Source organism: Elgaria multicarinata, chromosome 6, assembly GCF_023053635.1.
Source record: "Elgaria multicarinata webbii isolate HBS135686 ecotype San Diego chromosome 6, rElgMul1.1.pri, whole genome shotgun sequence".
Classification (NCBI taxonomy): domain Eukaryota; kingdom Metazoa; phylum Chordata; class Lepidosauria; order Squamata; family Anguidae; genus Elgaria; species Elgaria multicarinata.
Window position 1 is genome coordinate 92,624,490 of NC_086176.1, and position 20,988 is coordinate 92,645,477.

A 20,988-nucleotide genomic window follows, 5' to 3' on the forward strand; every position below is an offset into this window, starting at 1 on the left:
GATTTTTAGCCTAATCTCAAAATGGGCTCAGTAACATTCTGCCCTTGTAGTCTAAGTACCAAGTTGTTGTTTTTTCAATTTGTCAAATGCAGTTATGGAAACAAGGCCTTGGACTAGAGGGCAAATCACCTAGTTAAGAGAAGGTTCAGGAGTACTATTGGGATCTTTATAGCCCCAGGAATTGTTGAAATGTAAGGTACAGGTGTAAGGTACAATGGTACAGGTGAAAACAATAGCATTAAAAGTCAGTTCTGCAATACTAGAAAATCCCTTACTAGTTCTTTCATACTGTTAATAAGACATTGTTTCAGGATCTTTTTGACTGGGTTTGCATGACATGTTAACCCATGCTAGTTTGTTTTCTGAAACAACCTATGATGGTTTAGCAGGTTGTCCGTGGAATGATTTTCACTCCCACGGTTTGCTTCCCCCAAACAACCCACTCTGAGAATCCATGGTCTGCAGTAGAGGTTGCTCATACCTATGGTGGGTTAGCATGTTGTCTGTCTGTTACAGAGATTGCCTACAAAGCTGCTTGGTAAGAGCAGCCAAATATGCTGCCACCGCTCTGCTCCTGTTAAGTGATCTCTATTCTTGACACAAAGGAAACTGGCTCCAACTGGGAGGAGGAGGAAATAAACTATTCGCTGTAGCTTGTTTGCCTGATCATCTGATGGGAGCACAATAGGTTGTTTGCATAACCACCTATCCAGCATAGCTTGTCACCCACCATGATTGGCATGAGGTGTGAACCCAACTGTTGAGATTTCATCTAGTTTGGCCACATCAAAAATTAATTGGTAACAACAAAATATCTAGAACTATGACTCTTAGGCCTTCTCCATATCAAATCACTTTTATCCAAAGGGCATATAGCTATGTAACTGGCAATGTCAGGTAAAAGCTAATATATTACCATGTATGCTCTTGTAATTTCTTTAGTCCTTGTTTGAGACATTTCTCTAATGAGAATGCCACAATGCAGAAACTGCTTTTAAATTAAAAGTAGAATCTTTGATTTTACCCCAGGGTGCCTTTTATGAAGGAAGCCAAAGTGAAAACTTCATTTTAGTTTACTTTCTCAAATGTATAGTTTCAAGCTTTCTCCATCCATCTTCTTTCTTGTGCTATAAAGGGATTGTGTAACAAAATTCTACATAGACAATTTTATATATTTTGTATTTCAAACTAAATAGTTAAATGTGGCACTGAGTGTGGCATATTAACTGTTTAAATTATTATGTATTGACATACACAGCCTGATCCTATGCATGCTTAATCAGAAATAAATCTGAGTTCCCATGGGATTTATATATGAGGATTGTAGTGTTAGTTGCATTTGCAGCAAATAGAATCACTCAACTTAAATTCAAAGTTGCTCATGCCAGAGTAGGGCTTGTGTGGGCTTGGTGGACATTCAGAAACATGCCATCCTATGTGATATGCTATGTCTGCCACTCCCTGTAGCTTGGTTGTAACATAAAGTGATGAGACAGTTGTTTGAAAACATGAAATGTTCTGTTTGCTTGGTGGACACAGTCATAGCAAGGGGGGAGGGACTAGGTATAAGATTCTCCCCAAAAGTTACCATGGGAAATCTCATTTCAGAACGTGTTAAATCTGGTGAGATTAGAGAGAGTGAGAGAGGGAGAGATTTTGCAGCCTACTGGTCTTGATAGACATATCAAGCATTATTAGAGGTTTATAAATAGTCCTACTATTGTCAAACACAGTCAAGGAAACTGGGTCTAGACTACAAATAACAGCAAATTGCCTAGTTGTTAAAACAAGGTTCAAAAGCTACCTTTGACTACCAGGTCATAGTATTGCATCTATATCTATGTGCATTTTCTTCATCAGGGCTTGTGTATCTTGCAGCTTACTGTAGCCACTCACATTGTTAGTTTTGCAGTGGCTGTACTATCTTTCAGCATCTCAGCAGCTGCCAAATTGCAAGAGCTCTGTTTATGTTGTGCGGATAAAATTGTCTGCAAGGTTTGTTGATATTTTCATCCACCTGTACTACATCATTATTAAGAGGAGGAGGGGTTTACCTAAGTGGCACCAGAATTAAGATTTTTGTATACATTAAAAAGAGGGGAGAACTAGCTGGATTGCCTGTGCTGTACCTATCATTCATCTTATTAAAAAACAGCATAACATCTGGGAATAATTTTTAAATTATTCCCAGATGTTCTTCCTGGATAGCTGCTGCAGGTCAGCTGACAGTCCATTCGGATCCAATTAACACTGGCATGTAGTCAACTTGAAGTGTAAACAAGCCCTTGCCCTGCCTTGTATAAAACATCTGATACCCATCCTCATCATTGTATAGATGCATGTTTGTCGTCATGTAAGTATTGTGAAAACTATTGATATTTGTAGTTCTAGTCTTCAATGTTTCTCTCTGGATCACCTTATCCTGTACGTGTATGTTGCTTTTTGAGCCAACCTAACAATCATAACACTATTAAAATAACCAACCATCTTTTTGTTTCTCAGTATTTGCCAACATTGCCTTGGCAAGTAAAGATGAATTAGTATCATGTGATTCTTTTAATGTTTCGTTACAGGATATATACACTAGTACAGAGACTACAAAATGGGGACAGGACACTGTGCTATGCCATGAGAGGCAATAAAAATCTCACCACATTTTATGCATCTGCCTGTGTCTATTGAAGCAGGGAGCCTTTACAGCATTGATCCTCCCTCTCCCAATATATGGGCAGCAACACCAACTTGAGGGAAGGAATAAGGATCTATTTGGATTGCCTAGACAGCAGCAGGCACAGGGAAATTGCAAAAGCATCGCTATGACCTGGAATGTATGGTCTATCCCTCAGTCCTTTCATCCCCCTGGCCTGCACCTCCCTACCTCCAAGGAAGCCTTTCCCCATAGGTCAGGGGAAAGGATTTCTCCTGCAGCTTGACTTTTAAATGCTTTTCACTGACTTGTGGGGAAAGTTCCTTGGAGGTAGGGAGGTATGGGCTAAAGAAAGAAGGGGTGCCCTGGTTGGGAGACCCCTTCGGGTGTCCCCTCACCCTGGAACAAAGGGGGATCCTGCCTTTTTAGTTGTTTTGTTTTTGGAACCCCTTTTGCACAAAAGGGGTTCCAAAAACATTTTTTTAAAAAAGCAGAAAATCAGGGTATTTTCTGGCCAAGAATTGTGTTTCCCCCATAGTCTTTGGCCAGAGACTGGATTTGTCCCCCCACCCCACCCCTGATTTTCCAAATGGGCACCTTTAAACCACCAATGCAAGTCCATCAAGGTGATCCCCATTGGCGATATAAAGGAACGTTCTTTTTTGTTTTGTTTTCCTTATGCAGTACTGGAGTGCAGCAGTGAGAAAACGAAGGATACTGGCACAGTTCTTCTCCCACACACACACACACACACTTTTTTATTTTATTTTTACAGGCATGGGGCTGCCCATGGCGACCAATCTGGGGGCGCCATGGGCTCCACTGCCAAAAAAAGTCAGGTTAAATGCCCAACTTTTTTGGAGCGGAGTTTCCGGGGTTTGCCCCCGAATGGCTTTGCAATGGCGGCTGCATCATGTAGATGATTTGCCTCTACTGCGAAGCCACCCTGGGGCAAACCCTTCATGTAGACATGCCTGATGGTATCCAAAGCTGTTCGGGAGGTTCAGCAGAACTAACCAGGTGGCGCACCTTCTTCCCAGTCCATTTCCTGATGATACAGTGTGAGCAAGGCTGTTTTCATCCCAAAGGCAGGCCTGAACCTGGTTTGAAATGGGTCCAAATATTCAGCATCATCCACCCCTACCTGGACTTGAGAAGCCAATATTTTGCCCCCCCAAATGGTAGATTTAACACTGGGTAATAAGTTTCAGAAACCAATGAACTTTAGCTAGGTTTCCTCAATAGCAACCTCACCTCTGTTTCCTTTAAGCGAGTGGGGACCACCCCTTCTCTCAAGGAGGCTTTAATCACCTTTGACATCCAACTGCCCAGCCCAGCTTCTTGTGGCTCAATGCTGAAAAGGCATGACCATGCTTCTCTTGCAACTCTAGAATAAAAAAACCATCTAGAACTTTAGCAGGCTACTTAATGCTTTAATAAAATTTATTTCCAAGAGAGGTTCAGATTAGGATAATGCATCAAGAGGCATTTACAAGTTTTTTCAAACAACGTATCATATTCATGCATATTTGAACAGCTGTGTGCTTTGTATATGAATAATTAATATAGTATTTTAATATACAAAGTACTGTCCAATATTTACTATGTTTGTTCTGAAACCAAGTTTGTAGTGTAGATCACTATTATTCTCTTTTGGTTGACAGATAGGGACTTGAGCCACGAAGTGATTTAACAAAAGCCTGAGCTGACACAACTCTAGGGCCCATGTCTATCCACTAGGTAACCTCTGTTCCATATCCTTTGGGAACATAGCCCTGTACTTGGACAGGCAAAAACCCCTTTCCCTCGAAGTCTGCAGGAAAGTGGCTGGCTGTGGAAGGTCCCAAACATTGCAGAATCTATCTCCCTGCCTGCAGAGACACCATGAAGAAGAAAAAGTGCTCTGCTAAACTGCTCAAGTGGTAAGAAAAAATGCGTGTATGCAATATACGTTTTTCCTTGGCAAACCAGTGGCAAAAGCAGCACTCCGACACTGGAAGAATACTGGAAGAGGGATTCAGAGTTGAATCCAACGTTGGCCACCTGCCAGTGGAATGGAAATGGATTTCCCCTCCCCCTTGCAGCCCCCATACGGAAGGGAAACCTCCAGAGCAGATTTCAGGGGCTCATGGAAAGCTGCAAGGGAGGGGGGAGAGAGCAAGAGGAAGTCTACTCACATGACCTTGGAGTTTTCTCTCTCTCAAGATTTTATTGTTTATAGCCAATGGCCATCACAATACAAACACAAAGCACACAAATATAAAACAGAAAAACATTTGATACAATAAAATGATCAGGATTTAAAACATCCCTTCTGTTTAACCCCCTTAGGATTTGACAGTGGTATGGTTTAGAAAGGCTTGGAGTTAATCCACAGTCTAGAAAGGACATATATCCTTGGTTGTCCTAGCTGGATGGCTCTGCCTGTCGGTAAAAGGGCACTTGGGTTTTCCTTGCAGAAGGACTGCAGAGAGCAGCCAGGCCTGTACCCATGTTGCGCCTCACTTGATCAGGTGTTATTGTGCAGAGCTTCTAAAAGAGGTGGATGTGATCAGCTTTGGCGATCGCCTGTTTTGGAGCGGTGATCGGATTAATTCAAGGCCGGCACCCTCACAGTAGGATCTCTTATTTGGGTAGATATGAGAGTAAGCCCAAAGCAATTTAAAAAAAATCTTGATGATCTCCAAAGTTCATGAGTGATTATCACAATTAGGGCCTAGTGGGGAGAGGGGCCGTTTGGCCTGGGCCTCAAATTCAGACGTGACATTCTCTCCGAATGACATTCTTCATACACAGAGAGAGATAAACTGACAGGAGTGAAAGAAGACCTAGTCCTTGCTGATGGCTCTTACTGTCTACAATGTGGTCCATGCTGTAATTGGCATGCAAGAGTCCCCTATAAGTTCTACAGGGTTTTCTGGAAAAGATGCAGACACCTTATGTGCTATAAGGCCAGCCCTCTTCTAGATCTCTTGAAGCCTTTCCCCCCTCTTGTTCACTTTCTTTCAGGAAAGTTTAGTTCACCTTTACATTCTACAGTGTGTCCTAAAAACCAGGCAGATGGCCCAATAATGTTGGTCTGCTATCATGTAGATGCGGACCAAGATCCCTTTGCCTGCATGGAAGTCTGAAAACATTTACCTGTTCTGTGATTTGGTCAGATTTCCAAAGTTTTGATTTGGTGAAGAATGCTTTCTGCCACTCATAATAAGTCTTCAAAATCAAAGAAAGAATGCAGGAGATTCAACAGCAGATCTCCAAAGATGAGCAAAAGGAAAGCACTTACAGTAGCTCGTTTTCCAGCGCCTGCGTGTCTGATTCTATTCTGAAATGGCATGAAACAAATGAAAAAGCACCATGACAAAATACTATGGCAGGCAGTGCGAGCAGCGTTTTACCTAAGCAATCTTTTATTTTAAAATATAGTGTTACTTATATTGTAAATCGCTCTGGCATCTCTTGTGATAAAGGGCAGTACAGAAGTGTTTAAAATAAAACAAATATTTTCTAATTTTTGTTGCTAGTTTCAAAGTATTTCCCTTTTACTTTAAAGTGCCATGTAATTCATTTTCTTTATAACAAGTTCCATGTAACTTTTCATTTATAATGTATGTTTTTTCTCTTCCACTTAATCCATGGTCCAATTTCATGTTTTAGCCCAGTGCTGTAACACTGGGCTTACTCACGCAACATAAAACACACTGCATACAGGGAAGCACATTGGGGCCAGGAGCTGGATTGCCTCTCCACCATGGACCAGATGATCTCAAGGGGCAGGACCCCACCCATGATGCCTTGAGCTGTCCTGTTATCATTGGGTCCCCAGCCAAAGCACTGCAAGTTATATTATTTTGTTTTTTGCAGACAATAAGTAAAACACAGAAGAAAACCCATCAAACTCATAAAACACAGAAGAAACCCCATCAACAGTTGAAATGATGTGCCGTCCTTAAGAAGTCACAGTTAGACTTGAATGAAGATTCAGCTGGGCTCACTTTGGAACAAATAGTTGGTCTGTGGGAGTAGCAGGCTTCTTAAAATTAAATTACTCTGAACAGGGCCATTTTAAGTACCCTGCAATTTATTACTGTTTGAGAACAGTTCAAATGTGTCCACTGACACATAAGGTTGCTCTGCGCATTTTGGCAAGCAAGATGCCAAAAGAAGAGGTTGGCTTTTAGTTCCTTTTGTACTTTGGTCTGAGTTCTCACACACAAGGAACACCCTTTTATGCACTGAATTTTTCAAATATGGGTTGAAATCCGTTTTCTCGTTCAGTTTTGTTTGATCTTGAATTCCCTCATTTTCCAGATTTGTCTGTCTGAAGCAGTCTTCCTCACTCAGCAACTGTAATTCATTATGATCCTCGCTACAAACACCTACGTCCAAAGTACTGATGACTGTGTCATCCCCAGAGAATGATTTGCTCAACTTTGCTTCCTGTTGGGGGAGAAAAAGGAAATTATAGGTCTTCACCACAGAAAAGCTAACATTTGTAAGTTCAGCTGAGTACGTTTCTGAGTACATATTAATATGAAAATGTAAAATGATGACTTCTCTTTTGGAATCACAGGTGTACAAATCTGCCAGTGAGTCTCCAGCTAAAGAAATGTGGATTTTATCTGTCCATTACACTCACAACATTGCTTTCTTGGAATTATACTTTCATAAGATGAATTCAGCCCTTGTTGTTAGTGGTCAATATTATGGAAACAAAATAGCAAAGGATCCAATCTCATTCACAAGCTATAGATCATAGAATCATAGAAGAGTAGAGTTGAAACAGGTCTATAAGGCCATCAAGTCCAACCTCTTGCTCAATGCAGGAATCCATCTTAAAACATCCCTGAAAGATGGCTGTCCAGCTGCCTCTTGAATGTCTCTAGAATGGGAGAGCCCACTACCTCCCTAGGTAATTGGTTCCATTGTTCTACTGCTCTAACAGTCAGGAAGTTTTGCCTAATGTCCAGCCGGAATTTATAACTTGAGCCGTGTCCTGCACTCTGAGATGATTGAAAAGTCTGTTCTGACCTTTATTCTAAGAGAAGCAGAGCCTGCCAGATGGCTCTTAAAATGTCCAGTCTACTGAAGGCCTAGAGCCACTATTGTGCTCCATGGATCACAGTCAGAAAAAAAAAGATGAACAATAAACACACATTACATGCATTACCCCAGTAAATTTCACAACCATCCTTTAAGGAAGGGGATCAAAAGAGCCACTCTCAGCATCATCCCTTCATGTGCAACATGGGAATAATGAGGGGCTGAGAGTGGCTTGTGTGTCCCCTTCTAATCTCCCCTTTTCCTTCCCCCACCCCCACCCCCACAGCACATAGACTAAGGGTCAGCGGTTCCACTGTAGGTCAACAGCCAACAATGGCTGCTACTAGAAGGGAAAGGGCGGATGAGTGGCAGTTTAGGCAGAGAGGAAGGGGAAGAGGAGCCACCAAGCATGATGGGAGGGAAGGAAAAGCACCCAATTCCACTGTCATCACCACCCACCTGGGCAAATGACAACAGTGCTAGGAAAAAGAGCTGCTCATTGGCATGTTTGGCTTCTCTTTTCAGGCAGCAGTAACTACTCCTGTCAGCAAATCATGACTTTTTCATGCAGGCAGGCAAGCAAACAATGCCAGCAGGTCACGGCAGCCACTGCTGCCACCTGTCCTGCGTCCGCTCTCACCTGACCCTGCCAATCAATCCCTCATTCAACCACCTAAACAAGCAAGCCCCCTGGCCACGGTGGCCCAGAGCAGAAGTGGCTCACTCACTCCACAAGTCAAAGGGGCAGGAGGCCACTGCAGAAGGGTAAGAGGGAAGGGAATAGCTGCCAATGTAAGGGGTGGTGCAGCAGAGTGCAGACCCCCATCCCAGGTGGGCCCAGTCCCACTCATGCTACCTAGACAGAGAAGGAGAGAGAGAGAGGGAAGGCACAGGGTGGTTGCAGCAAAGAAGATCAGGAGCCCAAGAGGGATCTGCTGCAGCTACTAGATGATGGCAACTCTGGAAAGATTTGAACCAGGGGTCTCCTGGTTCACCACTCTGTCATTTACACAGCCCCTAATGCTACACAAGAGCCTAAAGGTTCTTCTTCACCTTGACGGTTCCCCTTAACAGCAGTGGCGTTTGCGCCTCTTAGAGAGGAAGGAGGGAAAGAGAAATGCAGTGCTGCCATGCCCCCAGAGCCCATAGGGGGAAATTGGGCAGCAGGGCAGAAGCATAACGAGGAAAACTCTGGCCCAGAACAGACACCAATTTCACGTATTTTAAATTTTCTGACAGGTTTACTTACTGAAGATAGGTCATGACAATTTGTTATTACGGGCTGCGGGATGTCAGGCCAGCAAATTCTTTTTATTCTGTCAAAACAAAAGCAAAAATATTTAGCCAATTAAGACAAATATTTGGCATTAAGGAAACCCCATTTTGTTAAGTTAAAGCAAGTCACGTTCTCTCTATTCTTCAGGACATTTTAAAAAATATTTGTACTTTGGCCAAAAGAATGCTCAGCTCAGTAAGGACCTCTGCCTTACCATTCTAACAGCTCATTTCTAAGGTGCATAACCAGTGCCAGTGTGGTGTAGTGGCTCTAGTGTTGGACTGGGAGTCGGGAGATCCAGGTTCTAGTCCCCACTCAGCTACGGAAGTTCACTGGGTGACTTTGGGCCAGTCACAAACTCTCAGCCCAACCTACTTCACAGGTTTGTTGTTGTGAGGATAAGATGGAGAGAAGGAGGATTGTGTATGCCGCCTTGGGTTCCTTGGAGGAAAAAAGGCGGGAACTAAATGCAGTAACAAATACATAACTGTATAACGGCTTGCAATACAATCCTATACATGTCTACTCAAATGCAAGTCCCACTGAGTTCAATGGGGCTTATTCCTGGGTAAGTAGGTTGTTCTGCCACAACTGGGCATTGTTATTTGTTACGTTCCCTGTAGGTTCTGCATTTGTAACTGCTTTAGTTTGCCCTGGATGAATCTGTTGGCAACTGATCAGACCTTGTTGCCATCATTGTTCAGTTGTCCCTAGGAGTAACTTCTAACCCGGCTTGTATTGGCTCTTCCTCCATTTAGGAAGAAACCTCTCTCTGGCCTGGTTCTGGGTTATAGCTTGAAGGCCTGACCTTGCATTGATTTTTTTTTTACCTCATCCATTCATCATCGCACACCTCATCCATACCCTTTCTTTCATTTCAGTTGCCATACATAAGAAGAGCCGTGCTGGATTAAACCAAGGGTCCATCTGGTCTAGCATTCTTTTCACACAGTGGCCAACCAGCTGTCGACCAGGAAGCCACAAGCAGGACATGAGTGCAATAGCACCCTCCCGCCCATGCTGCCTAGCAACTGGTGTATACAGGTTTACCACCTCTGATACTGGAGGTAGCACATACCCATCAGAACTAGTAGCCTTTGATAGCCTTCTCCTCCAGGAATTTATCCAACCCCCTTTTAAAGCCATCCAAATTGGTGGCCATCACTACATCTTTAACTATGCACTGTGTGAAGAAGTACTTCCTTTTATCTGTCCTGAATCTCCCACCAATCACCTCCCACCATATGTCCTCCTTCTAGCTTAGTATTGATTTATTGGTTGTTTTCTGTTTAGTTGTGTTTTAATAAAGATGGAATTTTGAGTTACAGGGAAATGGATGGGATGTGAGTTTATCTGCCTGGATAGACACACAGCCCAGCATGTGGTGAGACCAGAGTATAAGTACAGGATTGAAGCCAATACAGGCAACAAGATTGTTTTAAAGCTATGTTCCCATATAATAAGAATGCTGCATTTCTATTTTTAAAAAATGGTTTACTCACATGTGTCTTTTCATAGCCCACAACATCCCCACAGTTAACAGGCACAACATGAACATTCCAACAACGACACATGCAAGAATAATGTCTAGCACACCTAGGGGGAAGAGGAAGGAGAAAATAACTTCAAAAATGTCAAAATTGAAATATTTAAAGGACTTCAATGATATTTCATGCATGCTCGTGAATAAATCGTATTGAAATCAGCAAGAGTCATTCAGATGGAATTGCACTTAGGATGGCAGCCAAAGGTGTGAACTGCCACCCAGCAGCCATTCCATCAGGCTGCAGCCGAGGGGAAGAGAGGAAGCAGCGCGACTCCATTGGCTCAGCTGTGGGAGGCCAGCAATTTCTGGCTCCTCTTCTCTTCAACCTGATAAGACCAACTTCAAGCTGCATTACAGCCAGTCATTATAAGAGATGCATAGAATGATGAAGTGGTGTCTTGAGTTCTCTTTTTTTTAGATTATAAGCTCCATCACACCTGAACGTTTGCCCTTGTAGTATCCCCCTCTGTTTACTTAGCATTTGAAAGCCTTACATTTCATTCAACTTCTCCTTGAAATCACTGTGTGTCCCCACCCCGCCTGATCTCATTTGTACCTCCCCTTACAATCTATTAGTTATTCGCAGGGACACCTCGCCCTGGCACGCCCCCTCCCTTTCATCAGCAATGCCGCCCGCCCTCAGAACTTCAAATTGAGTACGATGGGATAAAAATACACGTAGACGGTCAAGCACATTGCTGGAAAAAACGTTCCTTCCCCACACTTGGAAACCTCGCAAAGAGGTGAGGTCAGGGCAGGACATTGACAGCATCATCTGAGTCCTTTGTATGCAACTCGCCATGACAGTGGGCTATAACGCTGATGTGATGGAGCTATATGTTTTAGCATTTGTTTGTTGCAAATATAACAGAACAAAAAAAATTCAAGCGAAATGTCAGTTCACAACAATAAAAATTCAACACTCATTTCTTAAATATATACACATTAATATAAGCAGTCCACAGCATAAGCATGCAAATGAAATTGACTATTGCAGCGTTTTTCATATAGAGGGACAGGACCCACGCGTGGTCTCAGCCCACTTTCAGGTGGGTCTCAGTGCTTCAGGCTGCCCAGTGCCTCTTTGATTGACACTGGGCCATGTCCACACCAGGCACACAGGTGTGGCAGTAGGAGTTAGAGAGCAAGGCTAGTATTTTTATGAATAATAATAATAATAGTAAATTAAAACTGGTAATAAAGAGGAAGGGGTAAGAGAGGAAAGTTGTTATAGGAGGAAGGGAAAGTAAAAGCAGCAGGAGAGAAGGATGAAATTGGCTGGTGGTTAGGGTTAGTGTACAAGTTAAGTGTGAAAGAACAAGGGGAAATGAAATTATAAGAGATGAGTCTACTTTGAGAGGCACATGGGGAGAAGGAAGAAAACAAAATAAAATACAACTTCTTCTCTACTTGGAGCCTCTGGATTAGCAAATTCTACCTAAAATGGAGAGGCTGAGTAATGATTCCACATAGGGACTTTTTAAATTATTATGAATCTGCTGATTGCTTAAAAGCCTTTCTGGTTAAAGAGCCAAGCATCAAGGCCTTAAATCAGTAAACACACATGAAAAGATAATCTATAAACAGAAAAGCTGTTTGAACTGAGTAACATACTAAGTCTTTTGGTGACGAAGGTGGTCTGTGTTCCATTTCTTCCGCCAACAGTGGTGCTTGCCATAACCCTAGCTGTGTATTTCGTGAAAGGTTGCAAATTCTTAAGCTTGTATTGTAGAACACTGCCATTCACCATTATGCCTAATAAGACACAAATTGAGAGTTACATGGTCATCTAAGCCAGCGTTTCAAGAGCCATGCAATAGGAAACAAATTCACATTGATTCCAAGGACAGCTGAGATGTTACTGCTAAACAGGGGGCAGCAGTGCTGCATATGATGAAGTGGAAATTTAGAGTGAACTAAAATGGAAGGTGAGTGTAATACAAGTTTCAGTACACTTCCCAAAAAACCCCAGAGGAGCTGCAGACAGGCTAGAATGGCTTTCCTGTCAGTTCAGGATTATTTTGGGGCGAGGGGCAGGGGTGGTTTCAACTGTGCAAAAGGCATAAAGGGCACTTTCTGTCCCTCCCCAGGCCTTCTCTCTGCGTTACCTAGAGGGTTGGAACCCCCAGCAACAAGGAAGTTGTAACTCTATAGCAGGGGACACAGTTCTGGAGAGTGGGAAAGGTGCCCCTTTTTGCTTCCTTTTGAACCGATCATTTATAACAGAAGGAATGTTTTTTTAACCTCATGTCTCACATCCTCCAATCCTGATCAGCCCCCCACACACTTATATAAACTGTTTCAGCAGGCCAATTCCCTCTTCCTAAGATTACCTTCCATTTTCTTTTCTTCCTTTCTCCCAACAACATGTCACCTGGACTCACACAGTCTGCCTGACTTTTGCTTTCTTTAGACCCTTCCCCGCCTTTCTCTAGGTTTAACTATCAACAAGTAGCCCCCCTCTTATGGAATTCCCTGCCTCTAGAGGTCAGGCAGGCACCAACTTTGTGTTCCTTTCGGCGCCTCCTGAAAACATCATTATTCCAGGAAGCCTTTCCTTCATGACCAGCCATGGTTCACAGTACATTTTGCTTCTTTTAAAATCTATTTTAAAGTGATTTATTCTGTTTTTATTTAATCTTGTACGCCGCTCCAAAATTTTGAATGGGTAGTGGTATATAAATATTATAAATAAACAAATAAATAAATAAACATTCTGTAAACTTGGATGCTTCCAGCTCCCATGTTTCTCTCTGTCTTTAAATTTACAAATGTATTTCTGCATGTGTAGGGATTCCCCCTAATATGTACAAACCACTGCCTTATTTTTGGGTAGCCCTGTTTAACTTCCAAACTTATAGGCATTCCTGAGTTGGCTATTAGAGGGAAATAAATAAATAAACAAACACACAACTGAGAAACTGACATTTTTCATCAGAGTAAAAAAATTAAGAAAAGACCTCCAGTTCAGCATTCTCAACCACTGCAAACAGAAAAAACCACCCTCTGATTGTACTAATTTCCTATAATGTTATGTTTCCTTTCCTATCCCCCCTTAACTCACCTGGTAGGCCTCAGTTTCCCTCTCCTGTGCAATGGGTAGCTACCTTAGTTTCACGTACTGCAACTCCTATTATCAGTTGCCCTATTGTTTATCCCACCAGCCCCAGTGGACACCAACCTGCCCACTTTCCATGTTGTCTGTCAAAAATGGTGCACTTGCTAGTTATTCAGATTGCTTCCTCCCAGTGCAACTGTGATATGATTTTTGCCAGCTATTAAGAAAAATGACTAAAATGTGTGTGTCCATCCTTTTTTTTCCCCAAGAAGGCTGTGATGTCAGCTAACAACTAACCTCCTATTTGATTATATAATTAGGCATAATGTCATGTTTAAAATTCTCCCACCAACACTCATCATCTACCATAATATCTGATTGGTAGAGCACATGATCTCAAGAGCTGACATTATCGTACTGCAGTACATTTTGGGCCAAGCCCTCTTCAATAAAGGTTTTCAAAAGGTGGATTGAACAAACCAGCAAAACAAATGTTTGAACGTACCCAAGTGTAATGACAAATCACTTGTCAACACTAATTTTGGCACTATGTTTGGGAAAAGACCAACCAAAGGAAACAGGAGAGGTCTTAGGAAGGAAAAGATTTTATGCCAAAAATTGACAAAGCACCAGGGTAGGCATACAAACTTTCCTGTATTATATATTTGGAAGGGGAAGGAATAGGGAGGGCAAAATATAATCCTGCTTCTAGAACAAAACATACACATGCTAGAATATGTGCCTCTTCCCTGGTAGTTATAGCAAGAAATTTTTAAAGATAAAAAAAATAGTTTTAAAGTTATCCCTTCCTTGGCAACAATCTATGCCTACAAATGGAAGCCACTTCATGCTAAAGAAGCATATCACTAGAGTAAAAACTTTGCTAACAAGTGGCATTAGACAGTCTTCTAATTTTCTTCTTCATACTTGTATACATACCTAGTTCTTCTCCACCTTCGGCTTTATAAAATACAATGTAGTTAATAATGGAGCCATTTCTTTCTGGTTTTGGAATGTCCTCCCACTTTATGGTAGCCTCATTTTTATCGACATTTTCTGCTTTAGCTGACGGGCCTGGTGGGACTACATCACATGGAGAAATGAAGCCAACATATTTTTTTTTCAGAAGATCAGTCCTTTATCAATCAAATCTAATCAATCAATGTTGCTAAATCCACAGCAGCTATAGAAGAATACAGTTTCTATTTAACCAATGCAATATTAATTGAGCCGCTCCTACCCATAGCCTGTAGCAAGTCATACTGATGACCAGCCTAGCTCAGTCCTGTCAGTGTTGCTGATAGGAAGCCGGCTCTCAGGGTTTCTCAATTATCCAAGCCACTGAATTAGAGATTTCAGGCATCGAACATGAAGTCGCGTGCATACTAAGTAGGAGATCTACCAACGTGACAAATATTCCCAGTGCACTTTGTCTTCAGTAACAAATGCCTTTTATGTCAGTGTGTATTTTTCAACTACAAGTCCGGTCATGCAATTAACTCTGCTGAAGAGACTGCCCAGCTGCTTTGGGGGCAGGGCCAACCTGCAGCACTTCAACTTCATTTGCCACCACTTTTTAATTTAAGGAACATAGGAAGAATCATTGTGGATCAGACCAAATGTCCATTTAGTCTAGCATTCCATTCCTGTGGGAAACACACTATTAGGACATGAGTGCAATAGCACTCTCCTGCTCATGTTCTTCAGCAACTTCAGAATTTAACTATAAAAGGTGGGATTATAATCAATTCAATTACTCTATGATAATAATCAACTGTGGTGTGGATTAGGATCAGCACTGAGTTGACTATTAGTCCACATTGAGTTGACACACTCATCTCCCGCCCTCTCTCCCTCCCCCTTGGTCCTCCTGCTAGTATCCCATCAGTCATTGCTACTGAAAATTTCTCCTGCCAACTGGACTAGAGCGGCAGCCATCACTTTGACCACTCTTGCCTTGCGATTCTGTGGCTGATGAAATAACCAACGGTGGCCGAGGAAATGACCAATGGTGCCCTCCACACAACACAATAACCAATGGTGGTTCAAACAGCCAACTCTGCACAGCATTGGTTATTTGGGCCCAATAACCAACCATTGCTTAAAAGACTCCCTCCACAGAACATGATAACTCATGGTGGGTTAAATAACCAACGATCAACTATTTAAACCACCATTGGCAACCAGGATGATCAGGGGTCTGGAAACAAAAGGCCTTTGAAGAGAGACTGAAAGAACTGGGCATGTTTAGCCTGGAGAAGAGAAGATGGAGGGGAGACATGATAGCACTCTTCAAATACTTAAAAGGTTGTCACACAGAGGAGGGCCAGGATCTCTTCTCGATCCTCCCAAAGTGCAGGACACGGAATAACGGGCTCAAGTTAATGGAAGCCAGATTCCAGCTGGACATCAGGGAAAACTTCCTGACTGTTAGAGCAGTACGACAATGGAATCAGTTACCTAGGGAGGTTGTGGGCTCTTCCACACTAGAGGCATTCAAGAGGCAGCTGGACAACCATCTGTCAGGGATGCTTTAGGGTGGATTCCTGCATTGAGCAGGGGGTTGGACTCGATGGCCTTGTAGGCCCCTTCCAACTCTGCTATTCTATGATTCTGTGGTTATCATGTTGCTTGAAACCAGTCAAAGTGTTCTTGAGCAAGAGGAGCTTCAACAATTGCAGTTTATCTTTCAAACTGAGATGGAACAACTACTTACTGTATATTATGGAACTCACTACCACAAGATGTAGTGATGGCCACCAATTTGGATGGCTTTAAAAGGGGTTGGAAAAATTCCTGGAGGCGAAGGCTATCAATGGCTACTAGCCCTGATAGTTGTGTGCTATCTCCAGTATTCGAGGCAGTAAGCCTGTGTGTACCAGTTGCTGGGGAACATGGGTGTGAGGGTGCTGTCGCACCATGGCTGGATCTACACTGTTGCTTTAAAGAGCTTTATAACAGTTTTATAGCGCTTTAAAGCAGTTAAAGCACTTTATAACTGTTATAAAGTGCTTTAAAGCAGTAGTGTAGATCCGGCCCATGTCCTACTTGTTGATCCCTAGCCAATGACTGGTTGGCCACTGTGTGAACAGAATGCTGAACTAGTTGGACCCTTGGTCTGATCCAGCATGGCTGTTCTTATGTTCTTACTGGCAAATTACCCAGTCACTGCTGAGCAAGTTCACTCTGTTTTCTTTTTAGTCAAAGTGCAACATGTAAGTGCTTTCTAGCATGCAGAGGAAAGATCCTTGAGCTATCAAGAGTATGCAATCAAATCTTAGGTTCCAAATTAAAATAATAAGTGATGAAGGGAAAACAGATAGATAGCATTTTAAAAACAAACAGTTTACTCCTAAAATAACCTTAACAAGGAATCTCACACTTATTTGCAGGCATGGAACAATGCTTTGTAGATGGTAATATTTTATAAGGAAAAAACCCTATTCTTAACAAAATGGTATCAGGGAAAAGTATGGATGGGGGAGGTAGAACCTCTATTAAGGTAAGGCCATCTGGGCTTGGAGTAGAGTTTTGACACTTTGCACATTCTGCATTGTGGATCCTCTTCAATAATGAAGTTGCCATGCAAGCTATTCAGATAAGATTAAAACAGACTGACTTCATTTCAGAGGCAGACGTTCATACGTACTTCCATCATGAAAGTAAGCTTCAATGGAACTTGGATATTTTATTTCACCTTTAAGCAAGGGATACACTGAAATGTTGTAATATCTAAAGTGTCTGAAGGCTCCTGAAAGACAATAACCACAAAATATCACCATTCTTTCAAGATTTGCAGAAAGTTCCCTATTATACACTCATGTAGCAAAAGAAGGCAAAACAGTAAAACATCAGAATCAGGTCTTCCAATGGAGCTCCCTTTTGTGACATTTTCCCTCACCCCCTGCTTTCCAAACCAAGGAGGAGACCAACCTGGCCCATCCATTGGCCAGAAAAGGAACTGTAGAAAGGGACTCATTTCCCCTCCCTGCCAGAAAGAATGCTTGGCTCCAACTGACAGTTCCTCTTTCACTATAGTAAGAACATAAGAAGAATCGTGCTGGGTCAGACCAAGGATCCATCTAGTCCAGGAATCTCCCTACACAGTGGCCAAACAGCTGCCGGCCAAGGACCAACAAAGAAGGACACAGTGTAACAGCACCCTCTCACACATGACCACCAGCAACAAGAGCATATAGGTTTACTGTCTCTCATACTGGATTTACTGCACATAAGGAGAAGTAATTCTCTGGTTCCATCCACTGACCTAGAGAACAAGAGCCTCATTCAGGCAAGAACACCAACAAGGGAAGAACAGCCTGGCACAAGTGTGTTTAAATGCACTTATGTCCTGCTTGTGTGTTTCCCTTGTACAGCTCGTTGGCTGCTGGGTAAACAGATTGCTGGCCTAGATGGGTCTGATCCAGCATGGCTCTTCTTAAGTTCTTAAATGTCCACTTCTAGCTCACCACCTTCTTCTGTCCTTTAAAAACTGTTTCCCCAAAAGAATCCCTCTTCCTTTGCCCTTCACTCCCCTTCCCTTAAGCCTGACTTCATGGCACTGCATCGGCGCCACTCTACAGCCAAACCCTGCAGTATCACCACTGCAGGGTGGCAATGAGATGACATTTAGACAGACCCTTTATATATATTGTCATTTTTGTTTGTAAGCCTGATTCCCCTCCCCACCTCTCTCTCTGGGCTCATCTACACCAAGCAGGATATTTTCTTTCTTTCTTTCTTTCTTTCTTTCTTTTTATTTATTTATTACATTTTCATACCGCCCAATAGCCAAAGCTCTCTGGGCGGTTCACAAAAATGAAAGCGGTATATAAAAGGCAGGATCCACACTACTGCTTTTTAGTGGTACTGAAGTGCACTGACAACTGTTGAGGCCCATGACACAGCTACACCAAGCTGGATATAACACTATGAAAGTGGCATGAAAGCAGTATATGGCATGTGTCAATGGGCCCAACAGTTGTCAGTGCATTTCAATACCGCTATAAAGCAGTAGTGTGGATCCTGCCTTTTATATACCGCTTTCATAGTGGAATATCGTGCTTGGTGTAGATGGGCCCTCTCTCTCTCTCTCTCTCTCTCTCTCAATCGATATTAGCCACTCTTTGAGACAATATTTTTTTGAAAAGCAGGATAAAAATAATGCAGTAAGTAAATAAATAAACAGTAGTATTAACTAAGAAATCCTGCACAGGCCAGTTTAGATGTTGGAGAAATGTAATAAGAATGCTGCAATAATACACCAGTCCCTGCTATAGACATTTTCAAATGTAGTTTAACTTACAACCTGTGCACACAAATTCTCTCTGATGATGGACTTCTTCCCTTTATAGCTGGATCATAGTACACCCCTCTTTCTATCGTTCTGCATTATGTAATGGCTCCCAAATTTACTAAATATTGCTTCCATATCGCATTTCACAGAGACAAACAAGTGAACAAGTATTTCCTACATGTAATCACACAATTCTGTTTTACTGTACATTTAACATTTTTAATGTATTTATTGTTTATACTGTTTTTCCATTAGTTTTTATAATATAACACGTATTTTCATATAAATTGTTTAGAGATCTTAGGATATCAAGAGATATACAAGTAATTTAAATAAAACAAAATATGCAACTCCAACAAGCTGACAATTCACATAGTTCCTTAATTTATTTCATTTATAGCCTGATTTTCTACAATCTCTCTACACAAAGCACTGTTAATATTAAAGTAGAAAATATCTTCGCATAATGTCCATCTTCAGTCAGAGAAACTGAGGTGGGATTCGGTGGACAAGAAATAAATATTGTTGGTTTAAGAAGCAGTAATAAGAACTCCTGCCACCCTTGCTAGATATGAGCAACATTAAAATAACGCTTACCTTCTGGAGATGCCCAGTTTGTGACATTTGTTATTTGTTGCCATGATCTCTTATCTGCTTCTGTCTCCAACTCATCATACCATTCTATAATATAACCATCTATTTCTAAATCTGATGGTTGCCATTCCAAAAACATGTGTTCCTTTAAAGCATAAGCATTCAGAGTAACAATCCTTTGATGATCTAAGAAAATAATTGCCCACATTAACAAGAATGTTGACTTAAACAAACAGATTTTATTGTGCTTAATAAATACTGTGAGTTATGATTTACAACAAAAGGCAGAAGGAAGCAGAAAGGTAAGTAATGACAACGTATTAAAAAGAATCTTGTTACCTACAGAAAATGTGGCAATCTGAGTAGAGATTCCCCAGTACAGTCTATAACTTATCCACGTAAGATGCAAAAATGAGTACATGATAAACAGGTAGTGAAACTGCACAGCACCGTTCTTGTAGACAAGGATTCAAATTGTAGTAAGGTACTGGAATCTTCTATACCATAAATTGAATTTTCTAATCCCTAAACACATGATGCTGTGCTTATTTAGTGGTAAGAAAACATTTGAGTGCACATATTTGATGCCAAGCCATAATGTTAAAAATAGTTCTAGGTATCGGTAACGGAAATAAAACTGGCTCAGATAAGCCCAAGAATGGACAAAATATCCTATCATGTCTCTCACATGTGCAGGGTTTTAGAAAATAAATCTCCACTGCAAGGTTTTGTTACTACATCAGCAATTAAACAAATTATTTGTTGCATAAACTCACCCATACTTTCTTCATGTATCGATGGAATTCTCAAAATAGCCTCAGGAGAATATCCAGCTGAATTATAAGCAACAACTCTGATCTCATAGGTTTCTCCTGTCAGGTTGAGAGTGACAGTCTTCTTACGAGGGTCTGTTACATTTTTACAAGGTTTGCCTCCTGCAAAGTACCTTATTTCATAGCCATTTATTATTCCTGAACTTGGGAATTCTTTGTTCGCCTGTTGTTGTTATTTAAAAAAAAAAACAGCACATGATAGCAATTAAAGAAGATAGACTATTAAGGCTGCAATCCTATGTACAATTACCTAGGAGTAAGTCCAACTGAACACAGTGGAAGTTATTTCTGAGTAAACATGTACAGGATCACACTGCACAAAAACTAAAATGTGAACAATGCAAACAAATAAAAAGGACACAGGTGGGAGACAAGAACTTCTTCTTGGTATCTCCAGAGTTATAGACATTCCATTGTGATTAACAATATTACTCCTTGATTATACAGATTATTTTTATTTAATATAGGTAGATCCTGCATTTCTAATCAACCATCCAAGGTAGTTCACGTTAAAATAGTAAAGTTATGGAATGAAACCTATAAACAGCAACAAACAGTAAGAGCAGCAGAAATAAGAACTTAATTAGGATGACCATATGGAAAGGAGGACAGAGCTCCTGTATCTTTAACAGTTCTATAGAAAAGGGAATTTCAGAAGGTGTCCTTTGTATGCATGCAGCACCTGGTTTTAGGCA

At 41.6% G+C, this 20,988-nt stretch overlaps 1 protein-coding gene across 1 annotated transcript in view; it reads right to left on the reverse strand.

Annotated features, from left to right (window-relative positions):
• Nucleotides 1–5,612: 5,612 nt before the first annotated feature.
• The window catches only part of IL31RA (interleukin 31 receptor A), a 35,768-nt gene continuing 20,392 nt past the window's right edge, over nt 5,613–20,988 (reverse strand). The window contains exons 9-16 of the mRNA XM_063128780.1: nt 20,237–20,456; nt 19,464–19,646; nt 17,220–17,321; nt 14,510–14,653; nt 12,127–12,267; nt 10,469–10,562; nt 8,940–9,006; nt 5,613–7,087 (exon numbers count right to left, since the gene is read on the reverse strand). Coding sequence (XP_062984850.1) covers nt 6,713–7,087; nt 8,940–9,006; nt 10,469–10,562; nt 12,127–12,267; nt 14,510–14,653; nt 17,220–17,321; nt 19,464–19,646; nt 20,237–20,456 — 1,326 coding nt within the window. The 3' untranslated portion in view covers nt 5,613–6,712. The remainder of the gene's footprint in view (nt 7,088–8,939; nt 9,007–10,468; nt 10,563–12,126; nt 12,268–14,509; nt 14,654–17,219; nt 17,322–19,463; nt 19,647–20,236; nt 20,457–20,988) is intronic.